Here is a 24,958-nt window from a genome sequence, read left to right on the forward strand (position 1 = left end):
GAAACGCCATATTGCTTTCCAGAGAGGTTGGACCATTTTGCAGTCCCACCAGAAATGCAGGAGTGTCCCAGTCTCTCCACATCCCCACCAGCATTTATTGTCCTCTACATTTTTTATCTTTGCTGTTATTGTTGGTGTGAGATGATATCTCATTGTTGTTTTGATTTGCATCTCTCTAATGGCTAGTGATCGTGAACATAAAATAGAGATTTTTTAAACACTTAAAGAGCATGAACCTACTTAACTATAGCATTTAACATCTCTTAGTATTTAGATGAAATAAGCATTTACTGTGTTTATTAATATTTTGCCAACTTATCATTATAGAAGTAATATAGAGTCGCTCATTTAAAATAGTAGTAATAGATTGCAAATTGACATGAACACCTCTATATCCTTCTATTACTGTTGTTATTCAGAAATATGTGCTTTCCTGACATCTGTGTTCTAAGTTGTTATTTTCAAGCTTGGATTGCCTTATTTCACAAATTTCTTTTTCCATGAGTCAGAGGCAAGTCTAACTGTTACTTTGTTATTGTCTGTTCTTTTACATAGCATGCCTGTGCTTGCCATCATTTTTTATTTTTTATGTTTTGTGTTTTTAATCTCTCAACCAGTCACTTTGGGAATAGTCTTTCCAGTTTTCAGTAAAAACCAAATAAGAATGGTCATGGATTTCTCAAGATTGGCTCCGTTTTTAGTGTTGAATTTGTTTTTCAATTCCAGGAGTTTAAAAAACAACCAGGAAGTATGCATCAGTTGTTTTGATCTCTGGTCTTGCCCTCTTTAATTATTAATAACTGCTTTTCTGTAGAGTTTTACAAATCTTTTACTTACACAACTTAGAGATGCAATTGGATAGATGATAAAGAAACATGACATCAGTATGTCTTAGCTATAAACCAGTCACAGTGATGGGAATTGCTGTAGAAAGTCATTAATGTTCATGAAACATAACAGGACATCTGATTTCTTTGAGCATTAGATGTCACCTGACTATTATTCTACCAAGGAGTCCATAGTGGGTTAAACTGGACTGCTAACCGAACGGGTAGCTGATAGAAGCCAACAGCCACTACACAGAAGATTAGCTGTCTACTTCATTAAAAATTCAAGCCTTGGAAACCCTCGGCAACTGTTCTACTCTGTCCTACAGGGCCATTATGAGTTGGACTCGACTTGATGGCAATAGGGTTTTGGACTTAACTGCTTTACCTTACTGTATAGTTTATTGATTTATATTTTCCCGGGAAAGAGAAAATATTTCTTTGGTGCTTCATGAGAGCTGGCATGATAAATATTGACCTAAAAAGAACAGATCTGCTACTTAATAATAAGCAAATAGTTTTAGGTGTCTCAAAGTAGCAAACAAAAAGATGAGTAAAAGCTCCTTCCTTGATCCACTTCTGTTTCCTAAAACTACCCCATTTCTCACTTCTTAATTCCATTTCTTTTATTCTTTCTTACATCCACTCCAACTGGGCTTTTGCCCACAGCATTCCACTGGAATATCTCTTCCCAAAAGAAGCAAGGACCATGATATTGCTAAATCCATCATTTCCTATCCTCAGTAGGTTTGACATCTCAGCAGCATTTGATACAGCTGATCATTCACTTTATAGAAACAATTTTTTCATTTTATTTTGTTTCTGAGACATCCATCTACCTGGTTTTTCTCATTTTCTGGCAACTTTTACTCAGGTTTTTTTTTTTTTTTTTCACTGTTCCTCACTCATATGACCTCTGCATATTGGAGTACTCCAGGTCCATGCCTTAAACTTTTTCTTGATTGCTATATCTGTTTCTCTGGGGATGTCATCTAGTCTTACTGACACATCCATATGTGACTATCTCTCAAATTTCCAGCTTTGACACCAACTCTAAAATTCAGCCTCATTTATGTAAATATCTGTCAGACATTTCCATTAGGAAATCCAAAAGACATCTTAAATTAGCATGTCTAAATATGAGCCTTTAATATTCAAGCCCTCAATCCTGTTCATCCCACAGTCTTCCCCTCCTTGTTGTTGTTAGGTGCCATCCAGTCGAGACTGACCCATAGCTACCTTATGCACAGCAGAACAAAACACTGCCCGATCCTAGGCCAGCCTCACTACTGTTGCCACGTTTGAGTCCATCAATGCTGCCACTTGGCCAATCCATCTCGTTGGGAGTCTTCCTCTTTTGTTTCTGACCCTCCACCTTACCAAACATGATATCCTTTTCCAGCGACTGGTCCTTCCTGACAATATGTCCCATATATGAGAGACGAAGTTTGGCCATCTTGGCCTCCAAGGAGCACTCTGGCTGCACTTCTTCCAAAACGGATCTATCCATCCACAGTGGTCAAACCAAAAACCTGAATGCTATACTTTACTTTTCCCCCCAATTATTTTATTTTTTAAATTCAACAATCTCTAAAAGTTTTCAAAATATGTGAATTATTTCCAAGACTACACCCTGATCCAGGTTGCTACCATGTTCTTACTGTGTGTAATCCAGTCAGTTCATACTTAAAGCTACTCTGTGTAGAGTTTCTCAGGAGCAACTGGTCCATTTGAACTTCTGACTTTGCCGTTAACAGTCCAGTAGCTTATCCTACAGTGTCACATCAGGGCTCAACATCTGGATAGAGCCCCTAATGGATCTTTCTCTGTGTACTCTTGCTCATCTGTTGTTTTATCTGTTGTTTAATCTCAACAGGCAGCCATAATAATTATTTTAAAATGAAAATTAGATCATATCATTTTGGTGCCCATAAACCATATCATTTTTAGCTTTCTTTCTGGGCCGTGCATGATAGTTACTGAGGTGCATCTTTGTGAATGAGTGTGTGAAAGAGAGGAGGTCAATGTGACTGGGGTACACTAATAAAAAAGATGTTTGTTGTTGAGGGCTATTGAATCAGTTCTGACTCATAGTGATCCCATGACAGAATAGACTGCCCCATAGGGTTTTCTTGGCAGTAATCTCTATGGAGGCAGATCATGAAGTAACTAGGTAGGTTCCAACTGACAACCTTTCAGTTAGTAGTCGATAACTTAACCAGTTATGCCACCAGAGCTACTTACAAAGCTAGCAAGAGACAATGTCAAAGAAGTAACAAGGAGCTAGATCACACAGTCTTTCATGGGACTTTGTAAGGGTTTTGACTTTTTCTTTGAGTAAGACGGGAGCCACTGTAGATTCTGAGTGGAGGAATGACACGATCTAGCTGAATTGTTAACAAGATTACTGGCTTCTGTGTTAAGAGTAGATGAAGAGCAGCAAGGGCAGAGCAGGGAGACCAGTTAGGAGGCTATTGTGCTCTTTTAATGGAGGTAGGATGCTGGCTTAGTTCACTATGGTGGCAGTGAAAGTGATGAGGAATGGTCAGATTCTGAATATATTTTAAAGTGAGAGTGAACAAGATTCCTTGATAGATTGGTATGGAATATGGAAGACAAAAGAGTCAAGTTATTGTACAAAATGTCTGTCCTTAGAATCTGTAGTTCCATTAACTGAGACTGGGGAAGACTGTGGAGGGAGCAGGTGCTAATGGTACTATGTTTAACTTAGTCTTAGACATGGACTCCTAGTGTGGCACTGTAAGATCAGCACTGGACTGTGAACCATAAGGTTGGCAGATACCCACCTACTCCTTGGAAACCCCTATACACGGTCACTATGAGTTGGAAATAACACAACAGCACAACAGAAGTCTTAGACATGTTATTTGAAGTATGCTTTCATTTGATAAATGAAATCATTTGTTAAATGATTGAATGATAACTAACTCCTACTTGCCATTACACCTATTATTCCCAAATCTAGACCCATTTAGTTGCACATCTGTTTGTCTGTGTGTTTGTGGAAGAGTAGCTGCCAGGCTTGTGCTTGAGGTAAGGTGGATCTGGAGGTCAAGTTACTCCATATACAGACAGATGCATAGTTGTTGTTCTTTTCTTTTAGTTATGAACCCCAGTCATAGTCTCCTCTTATTACATCTGATATCTGAGTTTTTCCAAAATTGTGAGGGATAGATAGACTTACTTCTCAAAGTGATCTCATTTTTGAAGACTTTCAACTTCACGTGCTTTGTTAAGTCAGTTCCCACACTAGCATTTCACCCATATTTCATCTTTCAAAAATGTATTGACATCATTTTATTATCAGTGTTCATACTATCTTTGACATTGTGGCTTGCATTTTTATAGGATAAGCATTGGATTGCCAACCACAAAGTTCAAACCCACCAGTTACTCCTTGGGAACCCTGTACAGGGTTGCTGTGAATTGGAATTCGCTCAACAGTACTTAACAGCAACAACAAACTGTTACTTTAATGTTTTTTTTTTTATTATTATTCTTTAAGGGAGTTGAAATAAATGAAAACTGTCAAAGTTAACAATCTCATTTATTTACTCTTCAAGGATCTTTCTGTATAATGTTGAGTGTAATTTTCATTTAAATATACAAGTAAACATTACTTTTTTCCATCAAGTTGTTGTTAAGTGCTGTAGAGTTGTTTTCTATACATAGCAACTCTGTAAAGGGTTACTAAGGAGGGGCTAGTGGGCTTGAACAGCTGACATTGCTGTTAGCGTTTCTGTGCTAACACACAGAACTGTGCTGCACACCGGGACTCCTTCCTTCAAGTAGACAAGTGAAAATTAGAAAATTTTATTTGTCAAATGTTTAGTGTCCTGGTGTTACATTCCTTGTGATGGATTCTGTGCTCCAAGTGTATTATCTCTTTTTTTACTTTGAAATATTTGAAATTTGTATGAGTTCCCAGTGAGTCTCTGACACATTTTGGACACCCTAAAAATATTTGTTGAACATATGAGTCAATTGCAGAAGAATTGCCCATATTTGAAGTAATTATCTATTTTTAGGTTAATTCTTCCATATTAATTGATACTTGAAGTTCTGTCTTCTATTGGTAAGGTGCTAAGTATCTCAATGTAAAGAAAACAAATATCCTCACCACTGGACCAATAAACAACATTCTTATTAATGGAGAAAAGATTGAAGTTGTCAAGGACTTCATTCTTCTTGGATCAACTGTCAACACTCAAGAAAGCATCAGTCAAGAAATCAAACAACGTACTGCATTAGGCAAATCTGTTTCACAAGACCTTTTTAAAATGTTGAAGAGCAAAGATATCAGCTTGAGCACTAAGGGGTGCCTGATCCAAGCCATGATATTTTCAATAACCTCATATGCATGTGAAAGCTGGACAGTGAATAAGGAAGACTGTAGAAGAATTGGTGCTTATGAGTTATGGTGTTGGAGGAGAATATTGAAAGTGCCATGGGCTGCTAAAAGAGCCAACAGATCTGTGTTGGAAGAAGTGCAGCCAGAGTGCTCCTTGGAGGCCAGGATGGCCAAACTTCATCTCTCATACTTCAGACATATATTGTCAGGAGGGACCAGTTGCTGGAGAAGGATATCATGTTTGGTAAGGTGGAGGATCAGAGAAAAAGAGGAAGACCCTCATTGAGACAGATTGGCAAAGTGGCAGCATCATTGGGCTCAAGCGTGGCAACAATTGTGAGGTTGGCCCAGGATCAGCCAGTGTTCCATTCTGTCATGCATTGGGTCACTATGAGTTGGTACTGACTCAATGGCACCTAACAACAACAACAACAAGAAGTAATATACAGTATTGAGGGAGAAACAGTTCTTGATCTTAAGACATTTACAGTGTATTAATCCAGAAAGAAAATGATACATAAGTAAAGATGTAAAATCTAATTGTTGTTCAGTGCCGCCAAGTTGGTTCCTACTCACAGTGACCCTGGATAGGGTTACAGAGGAATAACTGGTGGGTTTGAACCACTGACTTTATGGTTAGCAGTCCAGTTAGTGCTTCTTAGTGTAGTGCTGTAGGACAAGCTCTGAACAGCTAACCACAAGGGTGGTGGTTCAGACCTATCAGTTGTTTCTTGAAAATTCTGTACAGGATTGATATGAGTCGGAACCAACTTGATGACACTTAACAACAGCAACAAAATACAGTTAGAGGCACTTAGAAGAATCAAGGAAGTGAGAGAAAGAAAATCAGGGATATCCTCATTAAAATAGTGGCATTTGATATAGTACTTGAAGAATTGCTAGCATTCAGTCAATATGAGAATAGGAATGCAGCCATTCTCAGGGAATAGACTACCGGGTAGGAAAAGAAAAGGGCAGAAAAATGGGTTATTGGATCACTGTTAGTTGAATTGGAATGAATGAAGAGGAAAGATAAATTATGAGGCTGGAAAACTTGGGAGAAGATTGTGATTGGCCTCAGAGTGCAGAAAAGAAAGAATTTGAATGGTTTAACACAGTAAGATACAAAAGGTTGGGGGATGACTATGATCAGACATTTCCTTTGCTAAGATTATTTGAAATAACTTGAAAATTAATTGAATGATGGCAGCAAGAGAAATACCTGTTTTTACTAAAAGGATTAAAATTAAAACCTGACCAAAATGAGTAAAGAGAATCCTGTTCTATGATTAATTACTCTGTTTTAACAAATTTGGTAAATTGAAATTTTATATATTATTCCCCCAAACTTTTTATTATTTCAAGGCTCTTGATTTAAAAACAAAAGTTTTAATTTTTCAAAGCTTTTAAATTTATTTTCCATGTTAAAAAATAAATTCTTATTAAGTGACATCATTTTTACATTTAGTTTCAAAGCAACAGTAGAGTTAAGCAATATCTTTTTATATTTTTATGTGGCTGTTTTAAAATCGTTAGTTACTCAGACACATTAAAAACTCAAAGCCATACTGAATAAATAACTGGAAGGAAAAGTAATTTTTTTTTCCAGGATATGAAAGTACACATTCGTCCAGATCTGCTGTTGGATTCAAATTGTCACTTTTAATTTTCATAGCCTTAAAGTTGAATGATATATACTATATAGTATTGATATTAAGATCCACATGGATTGAACCCCTTCTTTACATCAGGAAACTGACTTAAGGTGCTCAGCTGCATTTTTTCCTGCTGTACTCTATAGACATTTTTAAATGTTTATGTTTTAAATTAAACCTAATTAAAAATAAATAAATAAATAAAATAGACTTAACAATAGAATCAAATAACATAGGTATATATGAAATAGATATGAGAGTCCTCATTTTCTCTGTGTTCAGTTCTACTTCCCAGACGTTAATATTCTCATAGGTTATTGCACATTCTCTCCAATTTTTTTCTTCACATAAAGAAAAACACTGATCTATGCCTTTTTATTTTAATAATGTGAGCTCTATGTCACATATTATTCTGTAACTTTTAAAATAGAAAATTACCATAAGCATATTTCATTATTAATGTTCTAAGGGAAACAAGATCATCATAAATATAAATATTTTATCTCTGCCCTTTGAGAAGTTTTTGAAATTCAATTACAAAGACAAGAAAACATTAAAGAATACTGCACTATACTTTAGACAACATTCGTGAATTTTGAACATTGTACAAAGATTCTAAGATTTTTAGTCAGTATTTCCTATCACACTTTCTGAAGCCATTCTGTATTATTCTGTTCTGGTCCCCTTTAAATTTGAAATGATATGTTTAGATAAAAACTATGTTAAAGTTTCTATATTTATTCTTAGGTACTTTGAGGAAGTATCAGTAATTTCTAAAGGCTTCATTCTCAAGGGGTTGGGAAACTGTGTTGTGTTTTATCTATTCGAAAGCATATTAGCCTTTGAAACTCTACTGATACATTTGGCCACCACTAAGAAAAGAGAAGTTTATAGTCTCCTAGAAGACCCAAGGGGATGGTAAATATCATTTGTCATTATATTTTACAGTGTCTTTATTGAAAGAATAAAACAGAGATAAATATATTTGGCAAAATATGTATTTTGTTTTAGAATATATTGTAAGATTAACTAAAGCCAATTGCATACTCAGACACAAAGGCAATATTTTTTGCTTCCCATTCTGATATCTTCTTGGCTTAGATCTTTTCTTTTCCTCTGTATAAGCCCATTCATTTCTTAGCTAGGCTTTATAACAACAGCAAAAATCCATTCTTACAGGTATCTTCTATGACGATATTTTAACAAATTCCTTGAAATTTACCTCTACCCTCATTTTTTGTATTTCAAAAAGAAATTTCTGGGATTTATTTCTAAGATCTTTCTGTGGGTGTTATTTTCTTGTTTCAAAAAAAAAAAAATGGGGTTGAAAATATAGCTTGCAGTGAAGGAAATATTAGTGGTAACATGGGACACTGGGATTCTTGCTTTCTATGAGCTACAACTTTCATTAAGCCAGCTTTAAGTAGTATCAAATGAAATGGTGGGAAGTTTTCACAGATGACATCCTCTTGAGGATTTACTAATGACAAAACCAGTTGCTTTCAGAGTTTTTAAAAACCAGCATGTAAGTGATATAAATATCAGAGCCACAATTAGAAATAAACGAATATATAACAATGTAAGTATTTAAATAATAGGATTTAAAAGTATTTCAAGTTATTTTGCTATTTTATACTACTGTTAGCAGTAACAATCATATTAAAAATACTGATTTCAGAGTAGTTATTTGGAAATTCCTTGATACATTAATTCTTATTGTGAACATTTATCAGATCATGTGCTTTTTAGTTGGTTTGTAATGCCTCACTTTTTAGCTCATGTTCTCACTGACTTCCAAACTATTTTTACTTTATCTGTGGGTTGCAAACATATCTTCATATTCCTTCTCCTTTGTTTCTTTTTCTTATAGTGTTCTTACAATGTTGTTAAATGCTGTCGAATCAGTTTTGTACTCATAGCAACCCAGTGTAGGGTTTCTGAGGAGTTGCTATTAGGTTTTAACCACCAACCTTGCAGTTAGCAGTCCAGTGCTTATTCTTTAATTACCTACACAGTGAAGCTCAGTGATATTAGACATGCTTTCTCTATAACTTAGTCTCTAATTGGAGGAACCTTCAAAACCACTACTATTTTATTTGTTCCTGAATTTTAACTTAATAAATCTATCTTTCCCATTGATTCATATTGATGCACATTTATTATTCTCTGGTTAAATTATTTCTGTCCTCTTAACTCCATTTAATTTCTTGTGCAGCCCTCAGTTATTTCCCCTATATCTGCCTAACTAAGACAGTGGGACACCACAGTTCAGAACCAGCAAGTCAGACAGACCAAAGTCTTTTTTTGTACTAGTTGTATGTTCTTGAGAAAGGAGCCCTGGTGGCACACTGGGGCAAGCGTTAGACTGCTAACTGAAAGATTGGTGGTTCAAATCCATAAGCTACTTACTCCAAGGGAGAAAGATGACACAGTCCACTTCCATTAAGATTTGTTGTGTTGTTGTTGAGTGCCGTTGAGTCGGTTCCAACCATAGTGCCCCTGGATAAGGTTTCTGAGGGGTGGTTGGTGAGTTTGAACCATCGACCTTGCAGTTCAAACTGACTTTGCAGTCCAATGCATTAACCCATAGTGCCATACGAGGACTCCTCCATAAAGATTTACATACAGCCTTGTAAATCTTCTGAGGCTGTTCGACTCTGTCCTATAGGATCACAATGAGTAGGAATCAACTTGACAACAGTGGGTTTATACTAGAGCACAGGTAAATGTTTTTAAGTCTAAATTATTCAACTAGTGTGTCGAAGGCAACTTTATAGGGTGATTATTAGATCTTGGAAATAGTACAAGCCTTGGCAAATGGTACTTGGTGGTGTTGGATAATCACAAGCAGATGACCCCTTACCATAGTTCTAAGAGTTAGCTACAATTTCAAAATTAAAAAATGTACAAATTTTAAAAAGAAGGAGCTCTGGTAGCGTAGTGGTTACGAATCGGGCTGCGAACCTTAAGGTCAGCGGTTCGAAACTACCAGCCGCTCCGCGGGAGAAAGATGAGGCTTTCTACTCCCGTAAAGATTTACACCCTCGGAAACCCTGTACAGGGTCGCTATGGGTCGGACCCGACTCGATGGCACTTAACAACAACAACAACATACTTAATATATTCTTAATTCCCCTAGAAGGATGTAAGACACCATTGTTCACCAAATTGGTAATTTCATAGGAAATAACTGTATAAATTGTTATATAGAAAAACTAATCTCCCATTATTGGCCTTCTTTTAATTCAGGGAAAAGATTTTTTTCTTTTTCAGAACTTTTTGAAATTCAAATTTAGATAAGCTTTCCATATCTGCGAAGTAAGGGGAGGTCTACAATTTCTTATTGTGTACTAAAAATTATTCTCTAATTTTGTCTACTTTCTTTTTGTTCTTGTTATTGGTTATTTGTTTTTTAAGATTTTTAAAACGTGGTTCCACATCCCATTAGGAGACTTGTTATTACTTGAAGCTCCACAACTCATTCCTAGCCCTAGATATTGTCACCAGTTGTCTCCACATTTCTTCTGAAATTAAAGGAAGGGATAACCTTAGCTATCACTGGGATGACTTGCACTGTTTCAGTAGGATTCCAGTTAGACATGGAACATGCAGCCCCATTAAAAACTTATGATTTTTATTTCCTCTGGCATTAGTTAGGATGTGAAATGTATAATTGTATTATTATACAATGGGAAAAAGACATTAAAATTACTCTTTGTTTCTTCCTTTGTGTTAATTAAAAGCTGTATTCTTTAAAATATTTTAACTCAAAGCACATTTTCGCAAGAATTGTAACTAGACATATTTTAACAGTTTTCAGTTACATGTGTATTATTTTATATAAACACAGAAATTTGGAGAAAAGCCAATTGTCTCATTGAATGGTAGGCATGGCTTTTCTCGTTAATAATAAAGATCTTTGTAGTGCTGGAGGATAAGCACTGGACTGCAGGTTGGTTTGAATTGCAAGGCTGGTTATTCAAACTTAGCAGCCACTCCTCAGAAACCCTATAATAAGGTTGCTATGAGTCGCAACCCACTCAACAGAACTTAACAATGAATATAGATTTTAGGAAGCCTGGTGTGGTGATACAGGATGAGCATTGGACTGCTAACCACAAAGTTGAAGGTTCAAACCCACCATCTGCTCCTCAGATACCTTATGCTGGGTCACTATGAGTCGGAACTGACTTGCCAGCACATAACAACAACAATATGTAGATTTTTTTCTCTGTTCCGTCCTAGTTTCTATTGATTTGGGGGACTTGCTATGAGAATAGAAGTTCTAATTGAATCATAGTCTGCTAATGTGTGTTTATTATTCAAAATTCATTCAAGTGTTTTATTTATTTTAGTGTCCTACTGAAACCAAAGCAACGTTTGGAGTCCATCTTAAAATAGTAGGAGACTGGACAGGTATGTAGAATATGCAGTTTTAAGATTCATGTTTTGGAAATAAGAGAATATACAATAATTTGGTAATTTGGATGTGTTTAAGTAGCATTGTTGTTAAGTGCCATTGAGTTGGTTCCGACTTATAGCGGATCCTGTATAGGGTTCCCAAGGGGTGGCTGGTGAGCTTGAACCATATAGCAACCAGCATATAGGAAAGAAAACAAACAGCTACTGTTTGTTTTCTTTCTTTGCTTGTATGTTTTGATATTCATGTTTTCTACTTGGGAAGCACATTTTTGGAACTATAATATTCTGGGTATAAGCAGTTATTAATAATGTACTGAAATATGTTTACTAGATAATATTACTTTTAAATCAGTGGTTTATTTGACTCTCAAAATGGTCATCAATTAGGACTGATCTCACACAAGTATTTCAGCTCTTGCATGATCTCTGTGGTGTGTGTGTGTGTGTGTGTGTGTATATATATATATATATATATATATATATATATATATATATATCTTTGGAATAGCAGTAACTACTAATAGTCTATCAGTAGTATGCTGTTCATCTATTCAGTAAATACTTTTGATTATCTGAGAGTTGCATTGTATTATGAGTTCTGAAGAAAATCATAATGCAATATAAGAAGAAAATTATTTTCTTTTATTTCCTGGACCCACCAGAGTGACTGACAGTGACTACTCAGAAAATGTTAGGTTGTTGGTTGGTTGATTAGGATGGGAGTTTGAAGGAAAGGATGCAGGTTTAAACATAACTCAAATGTAAATTGAAGGTTTTTTATATTAAATGCTAAATTAGGATTTGGTTTGTAAACTCTATAGGGAGTCAGAAAAAGGTAGATTCAATGTGGCCTAAGGCTATGAAGGAAGCTTTACAGAAAAAAGAAAATTAAAGCTGAACCTTAGAAATTGGAAAAATGAAGATAAGTCTTGATAATTTAAAGAGACGCTAACAGCATTGCCAAAATCAGGGCAGATAATGATTCAAGCATATTCATAGTATGAGTCAGTCTAGTAAACACAAAGATTTTCTTTTGGAGAGTAGTAGTTTGGAAATGTCAGCCAAGGTCAGTTGGGGAAGAACTATGAATGCCTTGAAAAGATACTTGGGTTAGGAGAACCTATAGATTTTAGAGAACTATGGAAGGATTTGAAGTAATATCATGAAAAGGATCCTTTTAAATTGAAAATGTGTGGATTAGAGTCAAAGAGAACTTGTAGGTACTTGAAAGTAAGGGGAAGGAGTTAGCAGAGGAGACTGGGATGGAAACTGAGACCTATAAGAAGGGGATTTATAAGCAAAAGTTGAGAGAATGTACCATTGGAAAAAGGGAGAAACCAATTTTTATAAAAGTCAGGGAAGGAACAATGTTTTACATCCTACTTTGGTGAGTAGTGTCTGGGATCTTGAAAGCTGATGAGCGGCCATCTAAGGTGCAACTGTAGGTCTCCCATGTGTAGAAGAAAGAAGAAGAATTGAAGATGATTGGAAGCAATTAGTCCAATGGACTTAGAGAACATGTGAACATCAGTCTTCATGACTCTGAAACCAAGAACTAAATGGTGCCACTATCAACTGCTCTGAAAGGATCACATTAGAGTAGGAGAAAATGTGGAACAAAATTCAAAATTATAATAAAAGACTGGGATTACTGGTCAGAAAGAGACTGGAGGAACCTGTGACTATGGCCTCACCACTCTTTAGATCTGCAAAGAACTTACCCACATGCATCAATTTTCAGCTAGGCAGTTGATAGGTATAGAGAGGGGACAACAACACTAGTAAGGTATGCTTACTCTGGAAAGGTCCATCACTCAAAATATAAAGGGCAACATTTACCTAAGGACAAAGTTAAGAAGAGATGTGACGGTGGGTGGATTAGAAATAGGAACTATAGGGAGGAAGTATGATAGCTTTTGTTGCATGGAGGAGATTGCACTCATTGAGATAAAACAAAGCATATGATTTATTGAATGTAAAACTCATGATCTCTTCTATAAACTTTAACTCAGTTCACAATAACAACAACAACAGATCAGGGAATGATAAAATTTTAGGTAAGAAGCAACAGATATTTTGGGAAAAGAAGAAGGGTAGTTGAAAGAACTTATGTGTTGTTGTTAAGTACCTTTGAGTTGGTTCCAACTCAGGGTGACCCTGTATAGAGCTTCAGAGGAGCAGCTGGTGGGTTTGAACTGCTGAACTTGTGGTTCACAGTCCAGTGCTGATTCTACAATGCTACACCAGGAGTCTTTGTATCTTATAGTAAAAAATCATCTTAATGATGATAGAGATATATAGATCTTTGTCTATAGAAATGGCAACCAATTCAGAATTGGAGACTTGAAGAAAATATATAACATGGAATTTGATGGGCAAGCAACTAAATTAATCAAAAGCTCTTTGAGCAGTAATGACCTATTTTTAGTCAAAGAAAACCAGGCTGAAACAGACATTATTCATGTGATATTATTAAAAATACTGTTGTTGTTGTTAGGTGCCATCGAGTCGGTACCGACCCACAGCGACCTTATGCACAGCAAAATGAAATACTGCCCGATCCTGGGCCAACCTCACTATGTTGCCACACTTGAGTCCATTGATGCTTGCCACTTGGCCAATCTATCTCACTGAGGGTCTTCCTCTTTTTCTCTAACCCTCCACCTTACCAAACATAATATCCTTCTCCAGTGACTGTTCCCTCCTGACAATATTTCTGAAGTATGAGAGACAAAGTTTGGCCATCTTGGCCTCCAGGGAGCACTCTGGCTGCACTTCTTCCAAAATGGATTTATTTGTCCTTTTGACAGCCCATGGCACTTTCAGTATTCTCCTCCAACACCATAACTCAAAAGCATCAATATATCATGGGGTTATTTGCTAGGGAAATGCTTGGTGAGGGATAGAAATAGTACTACTCATAATTCCAGAAACAATTGGTATCATCATACTTGTATTGTTTGTGACATTCGAAATGTTATTTTCTGGTAAGAATCCTAATATGTTAAAAATTAAATTTAGTATTGAACAGCAATTGAAAGAATTTTATATTTATTAGAAAACAAGCACAATAAAGACATCATTTAATTCATAAGGTACTCAGAAACTTCATGGTGACATTTTACTAGCTGAATCTCTTCACTGTTATTTTCTGTTATCAGTAGCTCACTAAAATAATTGGTTGGTTCACCATTTATTTTAGTTCTCTCAATAAGAGAACACTTATTGCTGATTTTATCCTCCCATTTTTACAAGATCTATTTCAGAGAGTTTAGTGAAAGTTTGATGCTTTTAAACCAATAGACCTTTTTTTAAAAAAAAATTTTATTGTGAATTATGTGGGTTTACATCAGAGAACGTCAGTCTTACATTCATCCTATCATATTTCATTTCAGTGCAATGATTACAGTCCCCTCCATGCATCATCAAACAACCAAAGGGTATACCCCACAGGCCTGCCCCCAGAAGTCAGCACACAGCCCCTCTTCCTCCCTGAGTCTAGTGTCCCCAGCTGCTCCATTTGTCCAAGTCATCGTCTCTGTCTCCATATCTGGTGTCACTGCTTCTGTGGGTAGGGTCCCACCCTCCTCACTTCTTCCTTGATGGTCCCAGGTATCTTCGCTCCTGGATTGCAAAATCAGTCAAAACCCCTCCTTTTGTTACAAAACATCTACCTTTACATTTCCAACCCTCACAGTCAGTCCTGATAGCAATTATTCACTACTGTATCGCTTGAATCTTATCCCCATCTCCTTTCATTAGCCCTGTCCCAACAGGTTGGAAATCATTCAGTGGAGATTGTACCTTCCCTCGCCCCATCTGAAACTATGCTCCATCTAAAAAGATTGAGTCACTTCTTGCCTTTGTAGCCCATCTCTTCCCCCCCCCCCCCATTTTGGGTAGCCATTGTCTAAGTTGCCCATCTCTGTCAACCCTGTGTACCAATGGCATGGGAGTGATCCTTGCTGTAAAGGATTGTTCCTTTTTCTGGGCTACTACATCTAAATGTATAGGTAAAGTTCATCAAATTGTAGCGGGTTACTCTTTTTTTCCTCTCCTTTCTTCTTCCAGTCAAGTTCTGATCATCCAGCCATTGAAGCCCGGTCAAGTGAGTACTATATGCAAATATGGGTGTTCTTGTGCATCACCCCTCACCTCATATCAGCTGGACGCTTTGTTTTCCGGTCTAGTCTTCTGTGGCCATGTCACTGCCTCTGGGCCCAGGAGTCCCCGGGTCTTGCCATACTGCTGGCCAACCAGGTTTCCACCCTGGTTCACAGGAGTTTATTGAATGTGGTTGCACTTAGCTCCCAACTTCATTGCTGTTTTTTTTCCTTTTCTCCTTATCGATAACCAACGTGGTTATCAGCCAGACCACAGGCCTACCTGTGTATTCTCCTTGAGTCTTAGTCTTGGAAGGCGGTTTGTCTTGAGGGGACCTAACCACTTGCCTTGATGGCTCCTGGGTGAACAGCTTGCTTGTTCTTGTAGTAGCCAATCAAACTGCCATTATTGTTTTTGATTTTTCCTGCCAGTCTTTCTTTCACGAAGTATCTTCTGTTCTTCTAGCTGCTCCAGGCTGGTCTACTTGTTCTTTCAAGTGGAAATTTCCCACCTCAGATGACTCTGGATGGGGTTCAGGATTCCACCTATGGTCTTGTGCATTGCAAAGGCTCCACAGGAAACTTGTTTATCTGGGCAACTTCTAGCCCCTTTAAGGTATTCAATCAGTTATAGGCTGAAGACGGATTTACAAGCTTTCTAGTGTGATGCTTCTGGCTATTCCTTTCATCCCGCTTCAACTGTCTATTTTACAATGGTAGGTAGGCAAGGGAAACCAAGATTCAAAAGACAGCCAAGCATCTTAATATTATTGCCCTCTTTTACCCATTTAAACCATGCCTCAATCCCTGTATTGTGGAGTCTGTTGTTCCAAGGTTCTGCATACATCATCATTTACCTCTGACCCACTTAGCCCATGCAAACCTGCTTAACTGTTCTCCCATCTCCTTTTTCTTCCATTCCCCTCCCCCTTCTTGTGTATTGTCCCACCCACACCCCCAGCACCCAAGCTATCCTATCTCTATTTCCTACCCTATGCTCTATCTTCCCCTCCCTCCCTACTCTCACCTCATCCCATACATCCTGGTGATCAGCAAATATATATATATATATATTTTTTTTTTTTCCCCCTCTTTTAGTACGGGGTCTTTTTCTTAGACTCTTACAGTAATAGTCCTATGCAATATATCTTTGTGACTGACTAATTTCACTCAGCATAATGTACTCAAGATTCATCCATGTTATGTGGTGGCTTGCAGCTTCCTTGTTGTTCTACAAGGTAGCATAGTATTCCATTGTGTGTATGTATCAGAGTTTGTTTATCCATTCTTCAATTGATAGGCTGTCTCTATATTTTAGCTATTATAAATAGTGCTGCTATGAACATTGGTGTGCATATATCTACTCGTGTTATGGCTCATATTTCTTGTTTTTCCCTTCTTTGACACTGTTTATATTTTGATCTTTGGTTGACCTCACAGGTCCTCTGAATTCATTGCTGTAATTTTGTTCTGTTCTGAACTCTGCTGTTGACTGAGTTCCAGGTGGTGTTGCCATGACTGTCAATCTTTGGTTATTGTCTGTTCTTGCTGGTTTTCATTCCAAAGAACTCCCTTTAGGATGTTTTGAAGTGCTGGATTGGCTTTGACAAAATCTCTTAACTTCTGTTTATCCTGAAATATTTTGATTGCACCATTGTATTTGATTGACAGATTTTTTGGATAGAAAATTCTTGGTTGGCAGTTTTTTTCTTTTAGTGTTTTATATATGTCTCCTCATTGCCTTCTTGTGTGCATGGTTTCTGCTGAGAAGTCAGAGCTTAATCTGATTTGCTGGCCTTTGTAGGTAACACTTCTCTTTTCCCTGGCTACTTTTAGGATTCTCTCCTTGTCTTTGGTTTTGGAGAGCTTAATTATGGTATGTCTTGGTGATTTTTTGGGGGGATCTGTCCTTCCTGGAGTTTGTTAAGCTTATTGAATGTTTATCTGCTCATCCTTCAAGATGTTAGGGAAATTTTCCCCCAGTACTTCCTCAACTATCTCCTCTGTGGACTTCTGTGATTCTTCTTGCTCCAGAATGCCAATAATTCTTAAATTATTCCTCTTCATGTTATCCAGCATGAATCTTAGGCTCTCTTCAGATTTTTTAATCCTTTTTTCTGCTTGTTCTTCCATCTTAGCAGTATTAAGAGATTTGTCTTCCAGCTTGTTGGTTCTGGCCTCCATATCTTCAGTTCTTCTCTTTTGCCCTTATAGTGTATTGTCCATTTCTGATATTTTATTATTAATTATCTGGACCTTTATCTGTAGGTTTTGAATTGTTTCCAATGCTGTATCTAGTTTGATTGGTCCTATAGCACTTTCCTGACTTCTTCCTTATTTTCCTCCACACCTTTTCAGAGCATTTGAATTTGTTTCCATATCATTCTTCTGAATTCCTTCTCAGGCAGATCCAAAACCTGCTCTTCTTCTACTGGAAATACAGTGTCTGCCTCCAGCTCATTTGTCTCAGTTACTCTTTTCTGTGTTTGGACATGTTTTAAGATCTTTTGTTGTGTTTCCCTAGACATTTTCAGTAGTTGGGTAGATTTTTAATGCTTAAATGGATGTATGTTGCTATATTGTTAAGCTTGCTGAGTGTCTCTTGGTGAATATGATATGGAGATAGGCTTCCCTTTTCACATGTAATGTCTAGCAGCTGGTATTGGTTCCTGTCCCAATGGTGAGATATTATAGGGTATGATTGTAGCTTGCCTATATGGCCACAATTGCTGCCTCTTCTTGGTTAATGTAGGGAGAAAAAGCTCCTATCCCCAGGAAAACAGTGTGATCAAAAGAACCCAAACCAGAAGCAATATTAAAGCAAAGACAAGAACCACTACTCCAAAACAAGAATAAAACTGTAGCTGTCTGTCCAGTGGGAGCAGTAAAGGGTCCCGCCCAGGTCAGCTTTAGGGCTGGGTCCCAGAGTCAGACATCATAAGCAGCTGCCAATGGGTCAGCCCATGGGACCAATGGAGATCCTCCTCTCTGTGCTGTGGGAAAACTGTGGGCTCAATGCTGGACTTTTGCAGGTGTGCACCCTCCCACCTTATGGTGGCTGGGCTGGAAAGAGAGGGCATGCAAGGGAAGAGGAGGAAAAATGTGTAGAATCCCCCACTCCTCTTTTTCCAAATGTCACTGTGCAGATTTCACTGTGTCTGTCTGTCTGTGACCCCACCCTCTGAACACAGCCTGGGCTGGAGTGCTCTGCAGGCAGAGTCCCCAGCCCTGATAAATTCTAGAATCACAGTATTTTATTTAATACAGTGATTTTTCCACCAGTGGGTGCGGGAAACTGATGCCCTGCACCTTATACTAGATCCAGAGCTCCAGAGCAGCTCTGTAAAAGCAACTTCTCTGATTTTCTGGCACCTCCCCCATGGAGCTTGTCCTACCTGACTCTACTTGTCCTGCCTCCAAAACCAGAAGTCCCTGAATAGACCTTTTTTGTTGACTTTTAACCCTATTGTGTCAGAATTATTTCTGCTTTGTATTTTTTGTTGACACCATGTGTTTTAAGTAATAAAAGGCATGCAGAAATCAAGAGAAGAAACTGTTTTGAGATAACATAGATTCAATAAAAAAAATTTACATGGGACACATATAACCCAAGTGGACTCTGGTGGTAGGCTAGGTGGAGTTAAGCCTATATCTTAAGTTTCACACAGGTCCCCACCAGATAGTAGCATGTACTAGAACTGGGATAGCAACTTCCAAAAAAACTCTAAGCAGCTGAAAATTCTGGTGATACAATGAGGGGAAAATTCCATTATTTTCCATAAACATTTTGAAGCATCCTTATATATCCTATGGGTCATGACAAGTCTAAATATTTATTGACTTAGGGAAAGCATAGTCTACAGAAAATCCCTAAATAATCCTTTTACCACCTGATACTTTAGTTCAAAAAAAGATTTAGCTGTCCTAAAAATAATGGAATAATAATTGGGTATAGAAAGGATAGGGATCACTGTTTTTTATTATGAAAGAACTGATTGAAACTCAGCATTATGAATGTTAGCTGTAAGAAATACAATAAATTCTTAAGACAGTAAATATCAGAAGTTTACTTTTCTGAACCAACTTAGAAATAATTTAGAGTGACCTTTTCTTTCCTGAAATATTTTCTGAATGGAGAGTTAACCCAGCTTGCTGCCTTAGAGTGGTTTCTGAATTATAACAACCCTGTATGGCGTTTTTGAGGTTGTAAATCTTTATGGGCTCAGAAAGCCTCATCTGTCTCCTGTGGAGCAGCTGATGGATTTAAACTGCTAACCTTGTAGTTAGTAGTACAGTGTTTATCCTACAGTGTCACCAGGGCATTTGTTGTTTACATTGTTGTTGGGTACTTTTGAGTTTGTTCTGACTCATAGTGATCCTATGAACCACAGAGTAAAACACTGCCCAATCCTGCTATTCTCACAACTGTTGTGATACTTGAACCCATGAATGTTGTCACTGTGCCATTCCATCTTTTTGGGGGGTCTTCCTCTTTTTCATTGACCTTGCTCTTTACCAAGTGTAATGCCCTTCTCCAGGGAGTGGTCCCTCTTGATAATATATCTGAAGTATGAGAGATGAAAGACTTACTATCCTTGCATCAAAGGAGCATTCTGGCTATTCTTCTTCCAACACAGATTTATTTGTTCTTCTCGCATTCCCTGGTACTTTCAGTACTCTTCTCTAACACCATAATTCAATGCATCAATTCTTCTACATTTTCTGTATTCGTAGTCAAACTTTCACATGCATATGAGGTAATGGAAAATACCATGGCTTAGGTAAGGCAAACTTTAGTCTTCAATATCTTTGCTTTTGAATACTTTAAAGACATCTTGTGCAGCATATTTGCCTGATTCAATACATTGTTTGATTCCTAGACTGCTGCTTCCATGAGTGTTGATTGTAGATCTAATCAAAATGAAGTCTTTGACAACTTTAATCTGTTTTCATTTATTATCATGTTATTTATTGATTTTGTTGCAAGGACTTTTTTTTTTTTTTTGCTTAGAGGTGCAGTCCTCTAAGGCCATGGTCTTTGGTCTTCTTCAGCATGTATTTTAGTTCCTCTTCATTTCCAACAAACAAAATTGTATCATTTACATATTGCAAGTTGTTAGTGAGTCTTTTTCCAATCCTATTGTCACATTTTCATATAATTCAATTTTTCAGATTATTTGCTCAGCATATAGATTGAATAAGTAAGGTGAAAGAATAGTCTCTTGGCATACACCTTTCCTTATTTTAAACCATTCAGTATCCCCTCATTCTGTTAGAACGACTACTTTGTTCTATATACATGTTCCTCATGAGTACAATCAACTGTTCTGGAAAACCCATTCTTCACAATGTTATTCATAACTTGTCGTGTCCCATACAGTCAAAAGCCTTTGTATAGTCAATAAAGCACAAGTAAACATCTTTGTGGAAATCTCTGTTTCCAATCAAGATCTATCTGACATCAGCAATGATATCTCTCATTCCTAGTCCCTTTCTGAATCTGACTTGAGTTTCTGTTTGTTTTCTGTTGATGTTGTTTTGCAGTCATATTTGAATTATCTTATGCAAAATTTTACTTGCATGTGATGATATTGATAATATTGTTAGATTATTTTAGCATTCTATTGGGTCACCTCTCTTTAGAATGGGTACATATATGGGTCTCTTCCAATCAGTTAGTTAAGTACCTGTCTTCCAAATTTCTTGGCATAGATGAGTGAGTGCCTCCAGTGATGCATCTATTTGTTGAAAGATTTCAGTTTGTAGTCCATCAATTCCTGGAGACTTGTTTTCACCAATACTTTCAGTGAAGCTTCTATTTCTTCCTCAGAATCGTTGGTTCTTGATCATATGCTGCCTCTTGAGATGATTGAACATTGACCATTTCTTTTTGGTACAGTTACTCAGTGTATACCTTCTATCTTCTTTTGATGCTTTCTGCATTGTACAATATTTTGCCCATGGCATCCTTCAGTATTGCAAGTTGAAGCTTGAATTTTTTCTTCAGTTCTTTGAGTTTGAAAAATGCTGAGCATGTTCTTCCCTTTTGTTTTTCTAACTACAGGTCTTTGATCATTTCATTATACTTGACTTTGTCTTCTTGAGTTGCTCTTTGAAATTTTTTCTACAGGTCCTTTACTACGTCATTTATTCTATTTGCTTTAGCATCTTTAGGCTGGAGAGCAGTTTTAGTCTCGTCTGATATCCTTTTTTTTTTCTTTATCTCCTGTATTTTTCATGACTTTTTGCTTTCTTCCTGTATGGTGTTCTTGACATCATCACACAGCTCATCAGACTTTTTAGTCGTTAGTGTCTAATGCATCAAATCTGTTCTTGATTCAGATGTGATATGTTCAAGGTCATATTTTGGCTCTCATGGACTTGTTTTAATTTTCCTCAGCTTCAGAATATAAACAATTGATAGTCTGTTCCACAGTCTTTCCTGGCCTTCTTTTAGCTGATGATATGGAACTTTTCTATGTCATCCCACAGATAAGGTCAGTTTGAGTTTTGTGTATTCCATCTGGTGTATCATTAACTTTTATGTTGATTAAATAAGGTGTTTGCAATGAATAGGTTATTGATCTTGCAAAATCCTATCGTGCAATCTCTAGCATCATTTCTATCACTGGTGGTTGTTTGGTGGTTATGTGCCGTGTAGTCAGTTCCAACTCAGTCTTCCCTGTACAAGGGATTCTGAGGCTGTAAATCTTTATATGAGCAGAAAGCCTCATATTTCTCCTGTGGAATGACTGGTAGTTTCTAACTTCTGACCTTGTGGTTAGCAGCCCAACTCGTAATGCACTACACTACCAGGGCTCCTATCACTAAGGCCATATTTTCTAACTACGAACCCTTCCTCTTTGTTTCCAATCTTTGCATTCCAGTCACCAATAATTATCAATACATCATGATTGCATGTTTGATCAATTCCAGGGCCACTAGGGAGATCTAAATGACAAGTTTAAGACTGATTGATGATCTTTCCAAGACAAATCAACTCCACCTAACTGTAGTGTAGCCAAGACTTATGTGAAGCACAAGATTTGTAGACATACACACCTGTACTTGTTGTTTAGATTTTAATTCCCCCCCCCCAAGTCTCTAGATGTATTCTCTGTAAATTCTGAAGACTTATTAAGTTTAGAAGACTTTTAAAACCCCTTATGCACAATTCAGGATTTTCCTTGAACTGATGGTGGTAAAAATGTGGATTAGATGGAATAAGTATTTTTCTGTTTGAGTTGAAATGATATTTTTTGTTGCTATTCTAAAATGTGTCATCCTGTTTACTTTAAGCATATGAGCACAGATTACTTGTTGGTTTGATCATCATTTGTTCCTTCAAAACATTCCTTGTTGATTTCTTCATTAGATGTGATTACTTCTGAATAATATCTGAAATAGTGTTATTCTTTTGGTTATTTTAGTGATCTAGATAGGTGTGGTGCTGTAGAATAAGCACTAGAATTATCCCTGGGAATGAAGAAACTGTTCTAGTCCAAAATTTAGTGAGAGTTGTCTGTATGCTCCTCTTCTGTTTTTCTTCATGTGTTTCACAGTAACATCTGACTGCTTCCTGAATTTGCCTTTCAATGTTATTAAAACAATCAGCATTTGAGCCCACATTTTCAAGCAACTGAATTTTGTGATATAGTTTAGAAAAAAACTTCAGTTAATCCTTTTACTACAAATTATAAGATTGAACATTTGCAAGTGAACATCTAATAATGATAACATCAAGTTATACACTGCTGCACTACATGTGGTACATATTACTAACAATAAGCTGTACAAAAAGAGATAGTAGTAAGTGTGGTTCATCATAACTCAAATATGTCTTAAATTGGAAACTACCTGTACACAGAATGTAAAGGAAGACCAGATTAAAGGCAAAGTGACTAATCTCTAAGTTTATCGTAGTGTTAAGGAATTCAAGCACTTAGAAGGTTTTGAGAAGGAACTAATTTCGGTTATCCACTGAGATAGGGTTGAAAAATAGCTTCAGGAAGGATACTGCCAAGTAATCTCATTGGGAAAACATTGAAGAGAGATGGGACAGATTACTATGTATTAGAGAACACAGAGTTAGTGTACACAATAAGAGGTACATGATAAATGGGCCTATGTCAAAATTCCTCAGAACTCTGAGAATGATCTACTATGTACTTACCTGACCTGGGATTGTCAATGGGGAAGAAGTAACAAATATAGACAGAATTACTTGTGTGTGATGCTAAAGGATAAGCTCTGACTGTTACCTGCAAGGTAGGTGCTTGAAAGCCACCAGCTACTCCTCAGAAACCCTAATCAGGGTCACTATGTGTCAGAACTGACTCAAAGGCACTTAATAACAATAACAACAATGTAAGTAAAAAAGTGTTGCTACCAGGATTCCAGTTCATATTTGCAAGGGTTTATTCCAATCAAAATGTGAATAAGCATGCTTCTGTGACCAGTGAATGGCTCCAGACAGGTTCTTTCAGTAGTATACTCAGTCTCCTTTTGTTGTGTTGTGAAGTGCTGTCTAGTTAGTTCTGACCCATAGCGACCCTGTATAGGATTTTCGAGGAGCAGCTGGTGAGCTTGAACGGCAGGCCTTGCAGTTCAAATGGCTTTGCAATCTGGTGCATTAACCCACAGTGCCACACCAGGACTTAGGCTACCTTTAAAAAAAAAAAAAAAAGAATACATTTAGTGCTATGGGAAAAAATAATTTTGAGGTCAGGGCTAATATTAAATATTTGAAAACTCAAATAGACATCTTCCCAAATCATTGAAACTTTGCAACAAGTTACAAGAATGCTGCCCCACATAAATAAACAGTTTTTAAATGGATCATGCATTTTAAGTAAGGTCAAAAAGACCTCAGAAAAGGATTTAAGAGAGGAAATACCATCAACATTTATGAATGAAGAAACTGTGGCTGAAGTCCAGAAACTGGTAGAAGTCCAAAGAATTACCACTGTTTTGACCACTACCAAAGCTGTGATAGCATGTGATTTGGCATTTTCAATTTTAAGTGAACAACTTGTCCTCGGTAAGCTGTTGGCTTGATGGGTGCCAGAAGCATTCCATGAAGTGCAGCTAGCTCAGAGAGCTGTTATTTCTATCAGTCTTTTAAGCAAGATCACAGCTAATAAAGATAATTTTATTGAACAAATCAAAACTGGGGCAACTTTTGGTCCTATCAAAACAGTAGTTTCTAAGGGGACTACTGGACCAGATCAGTTAAAAAAGTTATGGTAACTTTTTTGGGACCCTAAAAGGATGATCTTTTTAGATTTTCTTGAGTGACACAATATAATCATGGGGACATATTATAAAGATGCTTTTAGAAAAGAAAAGAAAAAAAAGACTACATTGGTGAAAAAATGCCAGGAAAGTTGCACTGAGAAATTAATTATTTTCCATAAGGAGAATGTAACTCTCATTCACCTAGGGTAGAAAGAAGTGTTCTACAAGATTTTATTGGGAAACCATATCTCACTCTCCCTACTGTACTAATATTGCTACTTCAGCTTTTGTTTTATCCCATAAATTCAAAAGACAATTTCAGAGGACTGCAATTTAAGTCCT

The 24,958-nt window shown here is 37.0% G+C and overlaps 1 protein-coding gene across 3 annotated transcripts in view; it reads left to right on the forward strand.

Annotated features, from left to right (window-relative positions):
* NOX4 (NADPH oxidase 4) overlaps positions 1 to 24,958 on the forward strand; it is a 258,255-nt gene that overhangs the window by 122,770 nt on the left and 110,527 nt on the right. For all 3 annotated transcript variants that reach the window (XM_006871214.1, XM_006871213.1, XM_006871215.1), the window contains exon 12: positions 11,210 to 11,270. In XM_006871214.1, coding sequence (XP_006871276.1) covers positions 11,210 to 11,270 — 61 coding nt within the window. The remainder of the gene's footprint in view (positions 1 to 11,209; positions 11,271 to 24,958) is intronic.

This window comes from Chrysochloris asiatica, unplaced genomic scaffold (assembly GCF_000296735.1).
Source record: "Chrysochloris asiatica unplaced genomic scaffold, ChrAsi1.0 scaffold00163, whole genome shotgun sequence".
Classification (NCBI taxonomy): domain Eukaryota; kingdom Metazoa; phylum Chordata; class Mammalia; order Afrosoricida; family Chrysochloridae; genus Chrysochloris; species Chrysochloris asiatica.